This window comes from Pygocentrus nattereri, chromosome 6 (assembly GCF_015220715.1).
Source record: "Pygocentrus nattereri isolate fPygNat1 chromosome 6, fPygNat1.pri, whole genome shotgun sequence".
Lineage (NCBI taxonomy): Eukaryota > Metazoa > Chordata > Actinopteri > Characiformes > Serrasalmidae > Pygocentrus > Pygocentrus nattereri.
Genome location: NC_051216.1, coordinates 29,926,458 through 29,947,250, shown reverse-complemented (window position 1 = coordinate 29,947,250; position 20,793 = coordinate 29,926,458). Strand labels below are relative to the sequence as shown.

Here is a 20,793-nt window from a genome sequence, read left to right as displayed (position 1 = left end):
TGCTTCAAGCCTTTTGATGGTGTTCTAAAAATGCATTTTTACTGAAGTACTAATGGAAGCCAAGCAGATTCGCTTCAGGCTCAGTGGAGGAACATGTCTTTTCTTTGGCCTTGTTTAATGATTCTTTAGTTTTGTTCATCATTTCCTTATCTTTATTGAGCTTATAGACCTGCGGCAGTAACTGTACCAAACCGTGCTTGTCTAGTGAAGGAACAGCATATTATGATCTCATAATTTAAGAGGCAGTTACCACAGGTAATGTATATTTGTGATTTTACCTCCCTTATTCTGTGCTCCTGTCAGAATCTGGGAGAGAAGACTTCAGGTAGTTATGCTAATTTATTGCATTGTAACAGTAGCAGTCTTTAAGACTGCAGCACCCTGGGTTTATGTAAATTTTGTAAAGTGACTTATCCATCAGGGATAGGAATTCCAAATGATGACATAAATACGGCAAGATGCAAGTAGGTGCAGAGTTTTACCTCAACAGGAGGTTAGCTCATTGGCAGGTGGAATTTCAGCTCCTAAGACATTGGCATTTTCTACATTTCGCTCTATAAGTGCTAACCATGCTTACTGAAGTGAGGAATTAAGCACTTCAGTGCAGTGACGATTACTGAACCTACCATACAAAAACGAAATGGATTTTGATTGCATTCTAAATGTTGTCTGCACATATTGTATGTGCAACAATACAGCAATCCAATTTTCAACTCACATACAGGGTTGAACTTGTATCAAATATTACATTGTATGTCCAAAAGTATCCACCTCTTCTAATTCAACAGGCATTCAATAGCACACATACAGGTTGGAGGACAGAAATCCCTACAAAAGCCGGGAGAATGGGATACTCTGGAACATCTACACAGAAGCCTATGGTCACCATGCCTAATGTTCCACTATCTACACTCTTAATAACAAGGTGCAATGGCTTCATTGAGCAGCGTCATACAGGAACCATTTTAGTTGAGTGAGACCAGTCTTTTAAAAGTAGAAAGAACGTTCGCATACTGTAAAGGCTCTTTGCCAATTTAAGAGTTTTCATAAGAACCTTTACATTATGTGGTGGTTCTTCAAATGGTAAAAGGTTCTACACACCCATATCTCATCTACATCCAATGATGGGTTATGTAGGGAGCCAATAAGGTTCTTCAGTGGCATCATGCAAAGAACCATCATTGAACAATTTCAACACAAGATAAAGGTTCTTTACCATTTTAAGGGTTCTTGCAAGAATGTTTACTTTATGTTGTGGTTCAACGACTTGCACTACAGAGAGGAGGTGAACCATCTGGTTGACTGGTGTGAAAAAAAAAAGGTTGAGAAAACCAAAGAGATGATTGTCAACTTCAGGAGGAGCCAACCCAACCACACACCACTCTTCATCAAGGACACACCAGTAGAGATAGTCAGCAAAACAAAGTTCCTGGGGGTGCAGATGACGGACACTTAGACCTGATCCACCCACACTGAAGCTCTGGTCAAAAGAGCTCAGCAGCGCAGAGACGGATGAAAAGAGCACATCTCCCCGCTGCAGGAGACTGCAGCACTTCTGACTGGAAGTCCCTGCAGAGGGTGGTTAGGACAGCAGAGAAAATTATTGGGACTTCACTTCCTCCAGTACAGGTCATTGCAAAAAGTCGCTGTCTGACCAGAGCTAAGAACATAAACAGAGACCCATCCCACCCACACCATGGACTGTTCTTGCTTTCTCCAGTGCAATATACTCATGTACATATACCTATTTAAAAGTTATTTATCTATTAACATACATATGTTTACATATGCACTACACTTTGCACTACACTGTATTGTTTGTACTACCAATCTACTCTGAGCCAAGGCAACAAAATTTCGTTCTAATGCGCACTGTACGGTGTTAATTTGAATGACATTAAAGTCTGTCTAAGTCTAAGTCTTTAAACCTTAAAAGGTTACTCACACTCCCATATCTCATTTACAAAAAAATGACTTTTCAAAGAACCATTCAGTGAAAGCCTCTTTAGGGAACCAAAATGGTTTTTCAGCGGCATCACAGATACTTTGTAGGCTTTTATTTTTAAGAGGCTAATGCATGGGTGCCTGATCTGGTCCTGAGATCTACCACCCTGGAGAGTTCAGATTCAGCATACTTAGTCATAATGTCCAGGTGCTCCTTAAGGGTTTCATTACCTGGATCAGGTGTTTTTGATTAAGTGGTTATCTAAACTTTGCAGAGTGATTTGCAGCACCTCTGCTTTAGTGCATTAGTTAAAAAAAAAAAATAATGAATAAACAGGGGTGCAGATATACATTTATGCAATTAATATTGTCTTCAGTAGCCTATAGTCTGCTAGTTTATTCTGACATTACATATAATTTTACTGTAACTACTTGTCAGGTGTTTTCAGACTTACTCACTGGAACATAGTGTTTCTTAAGCCTACATGGCACTTTAGAAGTTATCATTAAATGTATATCTGATGTTGAGAAAAATTGGACATTGCAAATAGACCTTTTCAATAGTTTCTAGCTTTATGGCATGTTTCCTTTACTTACACTATCAACTATCATATAAGCCCAGTCTGCTTCTGCTGTAACTAACTAGGCTAACTTAGTGTCTGTTTTTGTGCTAAAGACACCATATAGAATGTATTGCCCTGATGCATCCATATGGTGTAGGCTAATTATATTTTTCATCCAAAGCTACCAGAGAGAGCCTGAAAAAAAGCTCTGTATGCTATTGCACTAGTCTGTGAGAGTCATTTAACATTATGATGTTTAACTGCATTTTCCCCAAAGCTCAACAGGCCCTTTTCACATTTCCAGCTTGCCACTTCCGTCAGGTTCTGAAGCAGGTAATTATGCTTCCAGTCTAAGCATAACATATACCAACAGTCAATAAGGTTGTGGAGTGTGGCAGATTTGCTTGCATTCGCAATTATTATTATTGCTATTTTTATATATATATATATATATATGAGAAAAAAAACATTAATGGCTCTCAATTATAGCCCAACAAGCTGGCATATAATAGTGAATAAGTCAAGTAATCAATATTTTGACCATGACTACACTACTCTCTGTATTAAATTCCACAGATTTTGCTAAATTTCTGATGCAAACCAGGTATTGCAGCTCAATTATAGCTGTTTGATTTAGTTTATTTATACAAGACTACCAGAAAACGTACACCTAAACCTATGATCTTTTATATGTAGTGTTAATAATGGTGAAATAATGGGACACCTGAAAAATAAGTTTTCTTTTGGGGACTATTTTACCTCACGACACCTTGCATGCATCTGTACTGTGAATGCATTTTTGCAAATACGTTTTAGGCCCAAATCTCATTTCATAAAGCAATGTCTCATCAGAGACATCAGACAGCATATTCATAACCGTTTAATGCAATGGTTTACTGTGAGGGAGGTTTTGGAGGCATTAAACATTTCAGAGGTTGGATTTCTGTCACCACCAACAAACAATTCTGTTTTGGTAAGTTCTCCAGAACAAAGCATTTCACATCAAAGCACTCTTAAAGACTGTTTAAATCTTCACCATTTGTGCAGAAAGTTTAAAAAATCAGTGGATTTCCCACTTTAAGTTCACTTAAGGCAAGTTCAACAAGTTCAGTCTCTTCATTGATATTTGCATATAGGATTTATATATTTATTTACAGAATTTGTCGTTTCATTTAATACTCCAAGTTGTGCTGCCATTAACTTTAAATAACCCCCTGAAGAAATGAACCATTAGTTACTTACTAATGGTTTAACTTACTAAAAAAACCCTCTACTTTTCAAGTCACCTTGTTTCATGTTGACCATAATGTGCGCTTAATCACGCAAAAGAAAGTCCCATGTATGCCACTGATTTTGACTGCATCATTTGTTTTGGTCAAACAAGAAATGTAGTCACCTGCTTTCAGAAACTGACAGAAGTGGAAGCTCAAAGTGGCCTGTTGTGAGTAAACATTCTGAAGCAGCAAAGCACAGAACCAAGTTTGCATGAAGATTAGTAAGTTGGCACATTAATAAAGACTTCAGTTGATGTGTGCGATCATATGCATGCAAGTGGCTTAGAACATGATTTAATTTGCTCAAATTTTAGTTCTGTAACTGTCCATTTATACTGTAGATAGTGATTGAATGTTCATTTGCAGGTTCTAAACAATGTATGTAGATATATGAATGTTCATTACTTTTCTGCTTACTATTAGTCCATGTCACTGTAGCATAAATCTCATATCTACTAAACTGTTGTGATTAAATGTACAGACAGTCAGATTAGACCTTGTCTGGCATGGAATAAAATCATGAAAGGCAAAGTAGCTTTGAGGACCCTAGATTTCAAATCAGTCCAATGAATAATTCATTGTTTACAAGGTAGATTATGCCAAGGAGTAGGAGGCTATTCTAGCGATGGCTGTTAAAAATCTGCCCATGTTCCGTTTGATAATTTGTTGACATGCCCCTGCTGTTGTTTAGAAAATAAAAATGACCTCCCTGGAAACTGAAGGTCAGGTGATGCCTAATGAAGGCCCCGTTTTCCTCTCCCATTGATGTCTGTGCCGGCCCCGCTAGAATGCAGGCAGGCCGGCTCGAAGTTGCCATGGTAAAGGTCTTTTGGCACAGGATGTGTTTCCTGGATGGGGTGCTGAGTGGAATTTGTAAATGTGTGGCACCTTCAAGCATCATTATCTACCCCCCCTTCACACATTAGAGCCAAGTGTCTCCAACACAGCCTGCGTTCAATATTTCTTCTCTTTTTAGGTGGGGATTTTAAAGGAAATAAATGGACCCAAATGTATTGTTTGGTTTGGTTATATGGGTAGAAGCTTGGTGATAATTGATATGACAAGCATTTTTATATAATAGGTTTTTTTGGTCAATATTGAGTTTAGATCAAAATATAATTTTGTATCAGGGTGGTGATTCAGTTTACCTTCTGTTTTAGTGTCCGTAGATGGAGCACTTAAGTGAAAGTTGAGGTAAAGCTCAAGACAAACACATCCTGGAAGTGTGGATGCTTGACAGCAAGCCCATTTTTACACATGGGGCCTGACAGCAGATGCCAGCCTGATGTGTGACGTGTTTCACCAAACTGCCTGAATTGAAGACGTTACCCAGGAAGCGTCAACAGTCTAGGGATCTTTGCAAATGAGTTTGCGTGGCAACACTTAATGAAATGCCACTAAGTGCGCCATATGGGCTACAGCTTTATTTATGCAGTCAGCACACACTTTGTAAACTTCAACAAAGACATCAGTAGCCGCCTATGCTAAGTGAATTCGATGCATGTATCTAAGTCTCAGGATGTAGCTCTGAATGTTGCCAGGTCTCCACCCACCGTTGCCTCCGTTTTAATTGGCTGCAATTATTGCCATGGCACAGCGTTCCACCTTGAGTCAGGGACAGAGACAGAATCGGGGGGGAGGGGGGGGGGGGGGGGCTGTCTTTTTCCATCGCTGCCGAGATCAGAAATGCGTGCACACACTGTTGCTCATTGTCAAGGTAAGGGAAGGATCCTGGGAGCATTGACTGACAAGGAACAGTTGGAGGGATAATGAGACAGAGGCAGGCTTAGGAAGAGGGCTTAACAGCTGTTGAGCATCCAGTCGAAGCTTTAAATTAGTTGTGCAGCTGTTAAGTGATTCAGTTTGCGGGGTTTATTCCAGTGCACCTTTGATTCAGCATCATTAATGGAGCCTGCAATCATGGATATTGACTTCGGCATGGTTTCAGCCTCGTGGTTTATATCCACATCGCTTATCGTAGCACAAATCCTACCTGAAGATGACGCATTCTGCTTTTTTTGCCCGTAATGAATGCTGGAACGACGCTGCAGTTTGCGATGTAAAATTGAGTTAACTCCATGGTGAATGGGCCTAGCAGGAGACTGCTGCTCCTTCTGACAGATTCACCAGAGGAGAAATTGGCAGACACTTTGTTCTTCCTTTTCCTGTGGAAGAGCAGTCGTCTGAGCATCCACCTGGAGTTTTGAAAGCCGTCGCTTCTGTCCGCCGTCTCCCAGTGACAGTTTTACGCATTGAAAGCTGGCGACATTACAAAGGCTGGGAGACTTTAATGAGCCAATGTGCTCTGCCCGCCGAGGCAGTTGGGTGTCAGGAATGAAGCTCATAATAGCATGCCGGTCCAGGCTCCGCTGAACATTTCCTACTGTTATGGTAATGGGCTTACTTTTGCCTCACTAAAGACTCGTGCCATTTTGCTGCGCTGTTATTTTTATCTCCCTTCCCTCACGTGTGTTTGAAATTATCTTCAAATGACCGAAACGTTTAGTGGTGCATTGTGTCATTTGCTTCCTTTCTTATGCAAATCCTGTGTTTGCCTTCGAAAAACAAGCAACGCTACATTTGATTCTCCTGAACATGGGCTTTTTTTCCCCCCAATGCAAGTCTATAGGGAGACTATTGAGAGGGTGTTATGGGAGCATTGCACACTCAAGTCAAGAAGCAAGGCCCTCTAGATGTGAGGGATGTGTTGAAGTAGCATCAAGGGTCAGCCCGATAATTCAAATTGGACCCTTCTCTTTTTAAAGCACCTCAACATGAAAGAAGGAGCACATCAGTGGGTAGTCAGTGCTCCAGGGTCCAGAGGTTGTCCCCTTCATGGCTTCGACCAGCAGCAAAAGGAATGGCCCTGAAGCCAACAGCAGAAAACTGTTTCAAATGGTAATCAATTCAGCTGCAAAGGTAGAGATACCTCCAGGGTAGATTCAGTAAGCCAGACATGTTACAGCCACTTCAGAGACCCGCTTGTCTGTATCAGCTCTAACTGTCTTTGCTGTTTTTAAATTCAAGAAAGCACTAATCAGAAAGTGGATGCAGGCAGTAGTTTGAGGTTTTGCCTTCCTGGCCAGTCACAGAACATTTTGCTAAGTAATTGAAATTGTTGTCAATAAGACGAAAGTCAGCTCGCAGAATTGTTTCAGTGATTGTAGATCAGATCATGTAAACGTGTCTTCTTTACGGCCACCGTTTCGACCAAATTGACATCGCTATTCATTCCGAGTAGGAGCTGTTGTTCTTTAGGATATGGGAAGAGGGACAGAGGCCAGCCATCATCATCTTCTCTGTAATTGCTTTTTGACTGATGCGAAACTGCTATTGAATTGAATCAACACTGATTACCAGCTGAGTTTCAGGGGCGGTTCTGACTCCACGGAAAAGGAATCAATTGTGGAACACAGCCCTCGAACAATTTACTAGATCTGTTCTCTCTTACAGAACTGATCTCAGCTGCTGGAGACGAATGCCCACAAGATGCTGCCCATTATAAAGTATGCAAGATAGTATTTGCTAGGCTTTTCGGACAATGTCATTTAAAATTAGTTTTCTGCAAAAATGAAATTTGGCTTGAGAACGAATGGTTCATAACACACTAAATGGCACTTAAATAACTCCACAACTTGTTTGAAATTGCAATAAACCAAGGTTACAGACAGCATCCCATGTGTGTGCTGTGTGTTGTAGATCCATGATGTACATCTTGTGGAGCCCCAGGCCAGATCTACACTACATGTGCAGAGTGATCTGTACTGCCCACCTATTAGATCACAGCACGTACAGATCCATCTTCAGCTGTCATTTCTGTACACACCTTTTCAACCTGTTGTTGTTGTTGCCACTTAGTAGCCATTTAGAGGATTAAATGCACCATCAAGCACATCTGATCAAAGAAGGGGCTTTGCTGTAGAGACCCACTCACCCTGCTGTGGTTTCATGACCGCAGACACAGCAGAAGCATGTTCAAACATAATGATCGAGATTCCAGCATGACCTTTAGAAACTTTCAGATATTTGACACCAGACTGTAGAAAAAAACTAGAATTTCATCATAATAGGTACAAAACACTACAGATTCTTTAAGAGCAGAGATGAGGAGGCTGGAGATGTAGCTCTATACAGCTGGATAGCAATATAAGCCAAATAAGCTTAATAACCTATAAGCCAACCAATCATTTGGACACAGCTGCTGCTCTTTATGTGAAAATGTATTGATGAATGGATGAATAGACATGCTCCAAAATTAGAATGAAATGTCTTTGCATTAACTTGACTTTTTTTTGTTGTTGTTTTGTTTTTTTGACAGTACAGATATGTGCATAGATTCTTCAGTACAAATGTTTCCAAAAAATAAATAAAAATCAGTTTTCCCATTTTGATTTTGAGTTATATTTATGTATTTTAATCTATTGGTACATTATTTTTGAATCGCAAAGGGCAAATTTGTGTTAATATTGTATGTGTTATTACTGAAGCTCTGAGTGTGTGTTGAACATACAGATCTTGACAGAGTGTAAAATATAAAAGATATAAAGATAATGTAAAGATAATGCCTAGTCAGCCACTTCTTAGGCTTAGATTATTGAGGCTTTTTCACGATAGAGAAAGATAATAGCTGAAACATAGCCATCTTAAGCCAAGTCCATAAAGAAGTGCCAGCTGTATATTTCTATTCCTTTAAATGATTGTTTATATTCTTACAGCAATCAAAATAAGCTCATCTTCATGGTAGTTTTGTGTGTAGAAGTGATGCATCTATAAACAGATGTTTTCATGATGGAGCTTGAAAGAGGACAGTAAACAGCATAAAAGCACAATGTGTAGAAAACAGATGAAGCTGTTTGACCTTTTCAGGACTGTCTTTTGATTGTGAATTTGCTGTGGGGCACTAGAGGAGAAAGCAGTGGTGCATAGAATTATCACAAACAATCCAGCTACAATCATCCTGGCCCTTACTCCCACCACAAATCATGTGTGTGTGTGTGTGTGTGTGTTTGTTAGGGTGTTTTCTCAATGTACTTTACATGACACACACTGCATACATTCCCCAGCATGCCCTTATAACCTTCGTGTTATTCCGTTCATAATGCAGAGCAGCACCTCGAGGTGGGAGGGTGGACATTGAAGTATGTGAGTCTGAATGTAAGCTGTTAAAGAAAGTACGCTGTGGCGACCCCAGGGGATGCAAGAAGACCTCTTTTGTGTGGAAACAGACTGGAGTCAAATCTTGTAGTGAAATATAAGGCACCATCCTTAGTGATCCCTGAATGGCTCTGACAGCTGCTGGCAAAAGGCATGTCAACATGCTGTCAGATTCTGGCTTTTGAGGAATGGGCAGGCAATGCCTTCACAGTTAGACAGTGTTACAAGGCGGTTGTAAAATTGAACGCAATGATTTTGGAGATTTTGGGGGAAAACCCTCAAAGTAACCTTATATTGCTTTGAAGAACATGTAACCTGCTGTGTTCAGATGTTAGATCCATGCCCCTGACATGCTTTTTTGATTGCACTTCTTTGCCAGGATTTTTCACAGAACAATATTATAATAATGTAATAACATATTTATGAGACTGTAACACCATATTAATAACATTGTAATAGCTTTCAGAATAATTCTACAGTGCAGCACATTGTGCCATGTAACCATGCATTTTTAAAATTTGATCATTTTCATCCATTTCATCTCATAGACCATCTCTTTCTGCTGTCCATCCTTACGTCTTCATCAGAGCCCGTTCTGTGTGATGTTGGAGAGTTTCTGTGTGATGATCGTCTGACCTGTGTCGCTGAGAGCTGGCTCTGTGATGGAGAGCCTGACTGTCCAGATGGCTCTGATGAAACCCACAGTAGATGTAAGTAACTCATCCACCATTAAGCATTTCCATACTGCCAGGAATAGTGTACTCATAAGTGCTGTAGTATCTTGAATAGCTCAGCAGTCTATCAGAAAACTAGTATTTCTGCACGCAGGAGTTGTTGGTAATTTGTGCCCTCATGATAAAATAGGCTGATACAATGTTGTTGAACAGTTTAATTAGATGAAGGCCATCACATTGTAACTTTAAAACGTATCCATGAAAAGATTGATCAGCGTGTGCTCTACGACTACACCCAATTACCTTATGTTGGTGTTGGACTTCTCCACAAGTGTTAATTTATTCCATATTCCTGGCGCAGTGGGCCAACTCTTCCCTCCACTGGTATTCCATTATCATTTAGATTAATCATGCAGGCTCCATTTTATTTACAATGCCTTTGAATGAAAGCCATGCATATTTATCATGGGAATTTTCAGTATCTCATTATTGTGGATTATGTATTGATAGGAAATGGAATTAAACAATTCTTTCCCTCCAAAATATGCAATGAGATTTAATTTCCTCTTTTGCATGTGGTAACTTCCATTGCCTGAGTATAGAACAGCATGATTGTTAAGGCGGAAGTTGTCATGAATAACAATAACAATAATAAAGCCTGTTCTCTGATCCTGTCAGTTGTAAATTTGTTACTTTTCCTTTTGTTCTGAAATACTATAAGTACCAGAACTTCCATCAGAAGTCAAGCTCCTTCTTACATGTAAGACATTTCAGTCCTTTGAATTTAAGTGTGTTGTAAGACAAAGTGAAATGTACTTGTTCAGTGGTTGTTGACTTTGTACACCTACTTACATTTAGCTTACAGTTATGCTTAACCTTTTTAGTGCATTCTGCTTCAAACCTCATTTTGGTTCATATACTGAATCTTTCTGTATGTCCTCAGCTCATCTAAGCTCATCTTTATATGAGCGTACAGATTTTGTGTAATCATGCAGTTGCTGTTTTTAGCTTTTCCTATGTCTTACTGTTATATAATGCATCGTTTTTAATGGCTTTTAAAGAGTTCCATATTAGACAGTTCATTGCACTCCATGTAAAGGTCACTGTAAATGATCTGTTCGTAGCTGCTTTCTTTATCCTGTGACAGGTGCAATACTTCATTGCAGTTATGTGATACTAAGTATAACATGGTATGTATAATATGTATAACATTATCCTTTTAGTTTTATATCAAGAAGCTAGCAGTATGATGTGTTCACTCCAGTGTAGGGTGAGTAATGAGTCTTTTTAGTAACCTTGCCTCAGTCAACCATCATTTAGGCCTTACTTGTTTTATTTAAGCATTCAAATTGCACACTTGTTCTAGCTTTACCAGCACTGAATGTTTTTGTGATGCTTTTGTTTTTATATCCTGCACTAAAGCATATTTGCCACTGAGCGCATCAAAATTATTGGTGAACACTAATTTACTTTGACATTTTTGTTTAGCCATTGTAGTAAAAGAGCATTGTAAGTACTAAGTTCACAGACCGCTGAGGGCAGCAGCCTTTTTAAAACAAGCAGATTTTTTAAAGGTTTGGAAATGAGTAGATAAAAACTCCCTCTATTCTGTCTGGGTATTTGCTTTTGCTTTTACAGGTGCATCCTTTGACCATATCTGGAGTTTCAGAGTCAGAATATATGCATGGGAAATGAGGACGTGCTGCTAAAGAACAGGGCGAGGCGAGGCAATGGCAGACAGCGATGATTGCTGAGCAGTGATTGGAGGGCTAGGAAAATGGTTTCAACTGGCCCCAATTCAATGAAAACCTTAAGGAAACAAGTTCAGAAATCAATGTTTGTCCTTAAAATATTTTCATTTAAATGACTAGTAAGTTTTTTTTACACCTCTCTAGGACTCCTAGCTGTGTAGGGGTGGAGTTGGGTGGGATGGTGATTCAGGGGGTTGGATGGGGGCTAGGTGCCTTCTCAGAGTGAGCTAAACCTGTCTGTGTCACTCCTTGATGCTAGGCTTGTGCACATGTCACACTTCTGTTACACGTAGTGTAAGACACTGTGTAGAGTAACATGAGTTTGTCCTGCATTTGGCACACAGCAGTATTTCATCTTCAGACAGGCCTTCATTAATATCAAGTTAAGTGCAAACATTAAGCATGTTTATGATATAGCTAGCTAATGTAAAATGTACCTAAACAGGGTAAACTACAAAGATCTGTCTGACCTGTAGATTTAAGCCTCCTTTAGTCCTTTCTTTGATAAAGTATCAGAATTGACCATTAGCAAAAGTCTGAGAAGTCCCGCTTCCATCAGTGTCGATAAGCTGTCATACAAAAGATTCAGCATCACAAAGGGACATTTCCAAGCACACAGAAGAGGACATATAAGCATTTATATTATTCAAAAATTAACTGGCTTTACAAAATGTAGGGAAGATATACAGTACTGTTTAAAAGCCTTCGGACCTTATTCACCTTATTTATCTGGGCCATAATGTAAAAGCACCATTTGAACAAAAGCAAGTAAACATAAATACATTAACAAAACATTAAAGTAACAAGACTTTTTTTTGAGGTAATTGAGAGATTATGATCTAGTTAGAAGAAAATAGTTTGGCTCCAGATTTCACCCTGACATCCTCAGCTGTCATATGGATTTGTTAAATTCCATCACCAGCACTCCTGATTTAACATAATGAAGGTTTGACCAGCTGTTCAATAATAACTATGAATAATACTGGACTTTGATGAGGAGCACATTGACCTACATGAAATAATATATATATATATATATTTTTTTTAATTGGATAAAATACATGATTTGGCAGTTCTATAAGATGCAGTATTGTGTAAAGGTTTTAGGTTTGAGGAAATTTGATTAAAAAAACATTAATATTGGAATAAATCCACAAAACACTAATACAATAAGCAGTGATTTCATGTAGGTCAATGTGCTCCTCATCAAACTCCAGTATTATTCATAGTTATCATTCAACAACCTTCATTATATCTCTCTCTCTCTCTCTCTCTCCTTCTCTATATATATATATATATATATATATATATATATATATATATATATATAGATTCATGTTAATCAAACCAGAACCAAAAAGTTATGTTAAAGCCGTAACTTTTCATGTCTAATAAGGAGGAAGTTTGAGCTAATAAAGCAGCCTCTTCAGATGAGCTAATGCAAAAGATAACACTGGAGCTAGTTGGAGCAGCTGAGGAGGACTCATTGGATAGTCTTTTAACTGTAATGAAACAATACAAATGATAATTCACATTTAAGTACATTAGTGTTTACAGTTTATTAATAAGAAATAGGGGTGCTGTATAATCCTGTTTAATCCTGATTACTTTAGTCAGTTAACTGTCAGCTTAAGAAAAGCTACCTTTAGCTAATTGATCTTCACATTGACCCTTAACGTAATTTATCATTATATTACAGTGGATATTAGCAAATGCAGTAACACAAATGTAGCTGTTTGTTAATAGCTTTACCACTGAGCTAATAAGTGGGTCTTCCCTAAAGTTCTATCCAAAACGTTTTCAGCTTTAATACTGAAATTAGAGCAACACCCTTCACACGTTAGGGTCAGAATGTATTTGAATACGGTTTTCCTGTTATCGCCTTGTTTTAGGCTAATAATTCTGACTGATTTAGTGCCACTGCCATTTTCAGTGCAGATGTCGTTTGTCTGTTTCTTTCTTTCTTCCTCCCTTTATTTGCAGATGGTCAGTTGCTTATGAATTTGAACCATTTAAGTGAATTGCCAGTGCTATTAGAATTAAATGTTGTGAATGTATTTAATATAATATGGTGAATTTAAAAAAAAAATCCGACCCCAATTGTGTGTAAGATGTGTGTGCCTCAGTTTTTCATACACGTGGTCACTCCAGTGCTGGTGTGTCCCAAGATGTGCCATCATGGAGAAATGTAATCACCTTATCCTGAGGCCTCCAGGGGAGGGCAGCTGAGTGTTTTCAGTGCCATATGGCCAGAGGGGACCTGGCTTAGCCTCTCATCCAGCACCCCTCTGAGAGCAGACAGACTGCTGAGGTTACCAGGGGAGCTGGAAAACAGCCTGCTCTCCTGCAGCGAGGAGGGGAAAAAAGAGTGAGATGGTTTTGCCTGTAAGAGTCCAAGTAGACTGCACAACACTCCGTAATAAGGAGGGAGCTCTGGAGCCCACCTGAGAGCTAATTTTTGTCCAAGAATGGAAAGTTTAACTGCATGTTTTCCTCTAAGCGCTGATGTGAAATGTTGATTACAGTGAGGCAGAATGGTCTGCAACAGACTTACTGAGCTTACTTGTTTATTTCTGACATGCATAATACATAACGCACTGAAGTTACAGGTTCTGATTTATTTGAAGTGGTAATATACTGCAATATGAAACTGCAATAAATATCGTGCTTTATTTCCCTGGTGTGGTACAGCATACGATGCCACAGCATTTGTTTTCTGACTGTTATAACTTCATACAATGGAGGAAGAGTCATTTCAATTCAAATTTGACTAGCTTTTCAGGATTGGTTATTTATACGTAAGAGAGAGACACTGTGGCGATGGTGTTATTACCTCTGATGTCAGCCTTTTAAGCCACATTGAAGTGGGGTGGAATTTTATGCACGTTCTGCCCATGGCAGCTTCCTCTGGCCACTCTCATATTAAAATAAATAGATAGTAAATGTTTCCATTTCCTAGGTGAATCAGCACCTGCAGGAAAGAGGTTTGGGAGGTAATGTGGCATAGCATCTTGTTACTGAGCTGAAGGACAGCCATTTTGCATTGTGCAGTGTTTACCTCTGCAGCAAACAGTGGAAACGCAGCAAAGCAAAATGTCTTTTCTTAGAGCAGGTTTATGAGCTCATCCTTCAGTGTACATATTAAAGCCCATTATTTTACTTTGGAAGAATTCATCAGGGTGCGTGTATTTGGGCCAAGTAGGTTATCAGGGCTTGGTGTACTCAAGTAATAAATGTAGAGGTGGAAGCCTGGTACAGTGCAGGGTTTCTTTAAATGGAAGTGTTTTTTTTTTGTGGAAAAATGACAGTTTACCCTGGAAAAGCAATGGGATATTTGAATATTTTCATTAGGGCTGCTGTGATTTAGACTTTCTGGGCCAAACATGATGACAGCTGATAAATAACACATTGGAGACTGACAACTGATTTCTTTGATCTATTTATTTATTTATTTACATAAAATGAAGGAGCCATATGCTGAATTAAAAAAAAATAATAAAGATGAAAAAAAACTAAAAGACAACAAACTAAAGATTTTACACTGCCATGACAGCTAAATCTTGACGTTGTAGTTTTTGATTAATATTATTTAAACTAAATGCCTCATAGTACATGCTGCTGCTCTCAGTCAGGGCCAGTTACAGTGGTACAGTTAAATGCAAATGTTTGGGTGCTGCTGGTTAAATGACATTTTTCTGTTTATTTTCCAAGTGAAAATAAGTTGACACATCCTCTACAGAGAACACACTCCTACATATTTTAATGCACAATTACCATTTATTTGCTGAAATTCACATAATGTAAAAAAGTTATGGCACATTTTATATTCAATTTTTTGTTTCTTCAATTCAGCAAATTCACTAAAGTGCACTAAAATGTGCAGAACAAAATGCCATATTTAAGTCTGTTCCTTCTAGAGGAAGTGTTACTTAGTTTCCCTTAGAAACACAACCAGCCATGTAATTTGACTGTGGGTGTTTAAACATTTGGAAACGACTGTAAGTGAATGTAGGATAGAAGTGTGTTGCTGAGGGCTCTCATTGTGGTGTTCTTGGAGGGGTAATTGAACATCCGATATTTAATGCATGGAGTGGTGACGTTATTCACTAAGCTGCAGTAAGAAGAAAAGAATAGAAATGCCATCACTAGTGACTATGCATGCTTACTATAGGGCAAATCATCAGGTGTAATTATCAGCTGTAAATTCCAATATTGACCTAATAATAATTGCATTCTCCCATTTATAAGCAAATAACATAGTAATCTCTGATAAACTGTGGACCTTTAGTTTTCACGGCTGTGTATTCCCCAAACAAATTAGCCAATAAACAATTCATTATTAAGAGAATTGGTGCTCAAATATCAAAATTTTGAACTTCAAAATCCATCAGGACGATCCTGAAATGTTCCCTTTTAAGGATCATTGATGTCCTACATACATGAGAAGGTAACCATGTTAATGTTGAATACAACCAACCGAGAGAAGTATGCATAAGTGTGTTAAAACAGCTGCTAAAATTACAGATGCTGAAATATAAATTGTGATCAACCATCACTCCTCATGTATTACTGCAAGAGCTGTATCTCCTGCAGGAGATAAAATCCACAACAGAAAAACAAAATAAACAAGAACTAGGAAGGAGATTAATTATATAGCCTTTTCAAAACATCAGAATGAGGGGCTTTTAATTTCCAGGGGCTAGACACTTTAATAGCAATGGGCACAGCATTAATGAGATCGTTGTGGTGGAAGCAGCGAAGTCGGGAAAATCAAGGAAAAGAGAACTCATCTACAAACTTCAGAACTCCTCGGAATGAATGCTGTGCTTTAAACTTCTTGAAATTTGAATTTCAACTTCTTCCCTTCCTGCAGCTTCAGAGGCACTTTGCTCGCACAGCTGATGAAGGACTTCCGTCCGAAACGTCCTGTTTTGTCTAGAAACATTGTGCCGTGCAGCAGATATATTCAGCACCTCTTGAAATTCCTAAATTACTACCTCTTGAATTCAACAGCTAGGCTGGGTCTGTTAACTTCATCATCCAGCGGGGTTTGAGATGTAAGCATGGAGCTTTGGAGATGATCCCTTTAATTTAGTGGAAGCCGGTGTGCTGCCTGTGTGCTGGGCTTATTCACTTCCTTCAGGCTGATGCCATCTGCTTTGGTGCAGGAAATAAATAAGCAGACCAAACAAAGGAAAGACAGTCTCTTCTGTTTGAGAGGCGTGTGGAGCTGAGTGCTCTTAAAATTTGGAAATGTGAGATCTACATCCTCAGTCCCACATTTGTATTTTCACACATTTTGTTTTTGCTTTTTCTTTCACTGCCTGTGCAGCTCTCTCTCTCTCTCTCTCTCTCTCTCTCTCTCTCTCTCTCTCTCTCTCTCTTTGTTTTCCCCTCTCTTACTCCTCAGCTGTTTTGTTAGGGACAAAATCAGCAGCTTGTCACTTGAAGCCCTCTGAAAAGAGCATATTTCCAAACTTGACAGGTTTCCTGTCATTGTACCATTGGGTGACATCAAACTACTAAAGCCTACATTAGCCCCCTGCTGTTACAGCAGAGACATAAGTGTTGATACACTGTGTGCTTTGAGGCAGTAGAGCAAACACCAGCTGACTTGAGGGAGAGGTAGCTCTTCTCAGCAACACAACAGCTTAGAAAGATGTAGGAATTTGACTGGGATGCACCCTGAGCAATATTGATAACAAGTGCTAAACCACAGATGAACCAATGGGCATTCTCCATGACCCCCCCCTCACGTTTTCAATGACCTTGTCAATTCTGCACATAATAATGCTTCTGAAGCCCCAGTTATCTATACTTCCCTTTGCACTTCGCTAAGAATTACCATTAGCTGCATAGTTTCATTATCTTCACGGACCTGTCTTAGCACAAATTTAGCAGCTCATTCAATCTTTGGCCATTTTATGACTCAGTAAACAGTGTTCCAACTCTTAACAATGATAAGTAACAAATTCTACATTACAACCACAGGTTTAGGGCAATCATTTACATATTTAAAGTAGTTGTAAAGTTTCTATGGCTTGTGTTTTAAGTATCTGCTAGGATCATTATGCAATGCTATTCATTGCACAATTTGTCTGATATTTGTGTTTGAATGCATTGTAGATATACAAAGTGAAACAGAAGTCGATTTCAAGAGATTTGTGAGATTTGGCTGTGGGAGGGTCTTTTCAGTTGTGGATGTTTTCATTTTTAGCAGTGCATAGGTGATGTAGACCATGAAGTCATGTGAATACTTTTTATATGAATTGTTCGAGTAGTTCCCGTGAAGCTGTGCATATTGTTGAGAGACAACACAGATACACACACATGACCGAGACAGCAGCTACTGATGCACACCCACCCGTCTTTAGTCTTTCTTGCCGAACGGACTTCATGCAAATGAGCTGGCCACAGGCCAGTCAGATTGTTGGGATGAAGCGAGAAATCCGTTTGTCATGCCTGCGCTGAAAAAAGTGGTTGAATTCACATGATTCACACATGTGCATCGGTTTCACATAAATGAAATGTTGTCAAATTAAGTAAGTAAATGAAGTTACACACAGTAATTATGTTGATGTAACACATTACATCCTTGTCGAGCCAATGTTCCCATTTGTATCAAGTGAATTTAAGGTAGCCTTTTTTTAGTGCATAGTCAAAATACAAGAGGAAATGGATGGGAGAGGATGTCTTAAAAACAATATTAGGCTGCAAAGAGACTCCTGCTTGTGATTTAGTGAACCACAGCCAAAGCAGTCAGCAGTCACTGTGGGAAGCGATTCAGATGCAGTGTTAAGTTAAACTGTGGCTACTGCAGATTTTGAGCAAATATAAATAAAGCAAAACAAAAATACAAATGCCACCTTAAAAGTGTGTGTCTTTGCTATGATTTAAGGATTTTGAAGTTGTGCTTTTTGTTATTGATTATGTTGTTAGCACAGTACCCCTACTTCTCACATTCTTGGACCACCTTTAGTTTATTTCATTTTAAATCATTTTAAAAGTCAAAATGGCCATTAAGTACATGGATATGAGTCTGAATGAATCTGACCACTCCAGAGTCCAGACCGCAACGTTGCTGAACGTGTTTGGGATTACTCTAAGACTGAACTTTGGAGGTGTGGAAAAATATTCTTGCAGATAAATATATATAAAAAAAAACTAAAGTCTGGAAGCTGTAAGAAAGGAAAGGGGAGGAAACACTGAGAAAGGTCAGTTTATGTTTGGTTGTCTGTTATTTGCAATTATATATGTTTTCTGCTTTTTGTTTGCCTTGAAATATTAATAACTTACTTCACTTACTGTGCTTTACTTGCTATAGCTACTGTACTGTAATGACTTGTGTGGACCATTTGACTAGAAATCCAAAAAATGAAAAGTGGTCTCTGATTTTTGCACAGTACTCTATGTATAATATTCTGCAAAAGTCACATGTTATATGGTGTATGCTTTACATTCAGACCGCAGTGGCGGTTTAGCATGAATAATCAAATATTTTGGACAACAGATGTTTTAGCCTAATAATGGATTTTATGTAAAATACAGTGTTTCATACAGATTCAGGTTCCTCCTACAGCTGTGAATATTGGGCTTTTATTATTGCACTTCCCCAAGGGTAAGGTTCCTTGAAGATGTTATGCATCCAAAAAGAAATGAATGAATAAAAAAATGAGAAAGAAATGCTAAGACAGTGTTATGAAAATTGATAAGCAAGTCACACTCAGCACAAATGAACTTTCCCTAGTATATGCTAAACAACTGGAACACTTATCTGTGTGCCTATCTGCTTCTTATTGTGGGGTAGGAGCCTCTCTCTTCTGCGGTTTTATTGAGTTGGATGTAAGCCAAGCATTACTGTGCACTCAACAGTACATTTATTCCCAAAGTAATGGACTGACAGACTTGAAAACAATGGAGTAAAAAAAATGTCCTTTGCAAATAATTGTTTGCAGAAAAGTTGAGTTTTTGGCACTCACTCTTCTGCTCCAAAGAATCCATGCATTATTTATGTGAATGACATTAATGCAAAGGTGCCCCCCTTGGAATAGAGCCAGTACAGAGTATCTACATAATAGCAGAACATTTGGAAATATAGGAATTCCAGAAGCTCTGCCATGGGTCGGAACTTAAGCCCCTGGGAATGTATCAGGGGCTTTGTGAGTGACTGAAGCAGTGTGTTTAAAAATGCATGCCTCCGTGAAGGTGCTGATTCCCCTGCAGGGGCTTGGCCATGATGTATGGACACTTTATTGAACAGTGAATAGTTTCAAATGTGATGTATTGAGATTCGGCAGTCTGGAAGGCGTCGCTGGTTGGAGGAAGTGATGGCTCCATTTCACCAGACGTTGATTACATTACTCTGTGATGATGAATGGGTTTAATTAAATTCCGTCTATGATTTACGAAGAATACATGGTCAATGCACGGTACAGAACAATAGGCACAGTGCATGCTATTGTGTGGTAGTGGGCTAACCATCCATGCTGCTACTCAAGCAAGGAGGCTGATGGTTTGTACACAGATATAGCCACTGATTCCTATGTTTCCCGCAGATTTGAAATATTCGTTGGTGCCAAAGTGTGGAGTAGTCGGAAGGGAGAGGCACCAACTCATAAACAAAATTCATGATATATTTTTTTCCTTTTGATGTAGAAGGTATGTCAGTTACATGCAAAAATTCATATTCTTTGAGCACCTCGTTAAACTATTTACTGTAATTATATTTGCAAGTAACTCAGGGAGCAGGGAGGGACCTTCCCTTCAGCAGGGGAACTGTGTGTGTGTGTGATTATTTATAGTTGTTTATATATTTTCATACCTTTGCAAATGATACTTGGGTTTGAGAAAGGTACAATATAAAATTATAAAATTATTGTAATTATCATGATTATTTTTGCTGTTGTGTTTAATCAGTGGCCTACTAGTGGCCATTCCACTGGTGAAATGGAAATCAATTCTGTTTTTTTTTTTTTGTTCCCTTTCATCACATTCAAATAAATATATATAATCGCTGGTGTCAGAAGAAAAATGGTATATGTATATGCAAAATGGTAACTTCACAGGAGAGGGAAAAACGTTGAATGTAAGTCAATGGAACCAGACTTTTTTCCAAGTCATTTTGGGTCATTTCATCATGAAATCTACATATGATGTAAAGGGTAACGGGCATTTTCCAATTATGTAAAAAAGGTTTTCTTCTGTCAGCAGCAGTATACACAATATTTTCCCTGTAACTCCTTGTTTATAGATTAACTATGACACTAGTGGTTCACACCTCTCTTCAAAGATGGCTGTGTGTGAATTATGCAGCTGCAGCTTTCTTCATCAAAAAAATTGTGTGCAGCTGCCATAATAAAAAATACCATTTAAACACAATTAACACATCTCTATATATGTTGACTTGGTGAAAATCCATTACTCCTCCAGTTTT

At 38.7% G+C, this 20,793-nt stretch overlaps 1 protein-coding gene across 2 annotated transcripts in view; it reads left to right on the top strand.

Moving 5' to 3' along the window:
• lrp1bb (low density lipoprotein receptor-related protein 1Bb) overlaps positions 1 to 20,793 on the top strand; it is a 412,476-nt gene that overhangs the window by 97,723 nt on the left and 293,960 nt on the right. The window contains exon 2 of one of the 2 annotated variants that reach the window (XM_037539356.1): positions 9,523 to 9,645. The exons of the other annotated variant lie outside the window; for it this stretch is intronic. Coding sequence (XP_037395253.1) covers positions 9,523 to 9,645 — 123 coding nt within the window. The remainder of the gene's footprint in view (positions 1 to 9,522; positions 9,646 to 20,793) is intronic. 2 annotated transcript variants of the gene reach the window in all.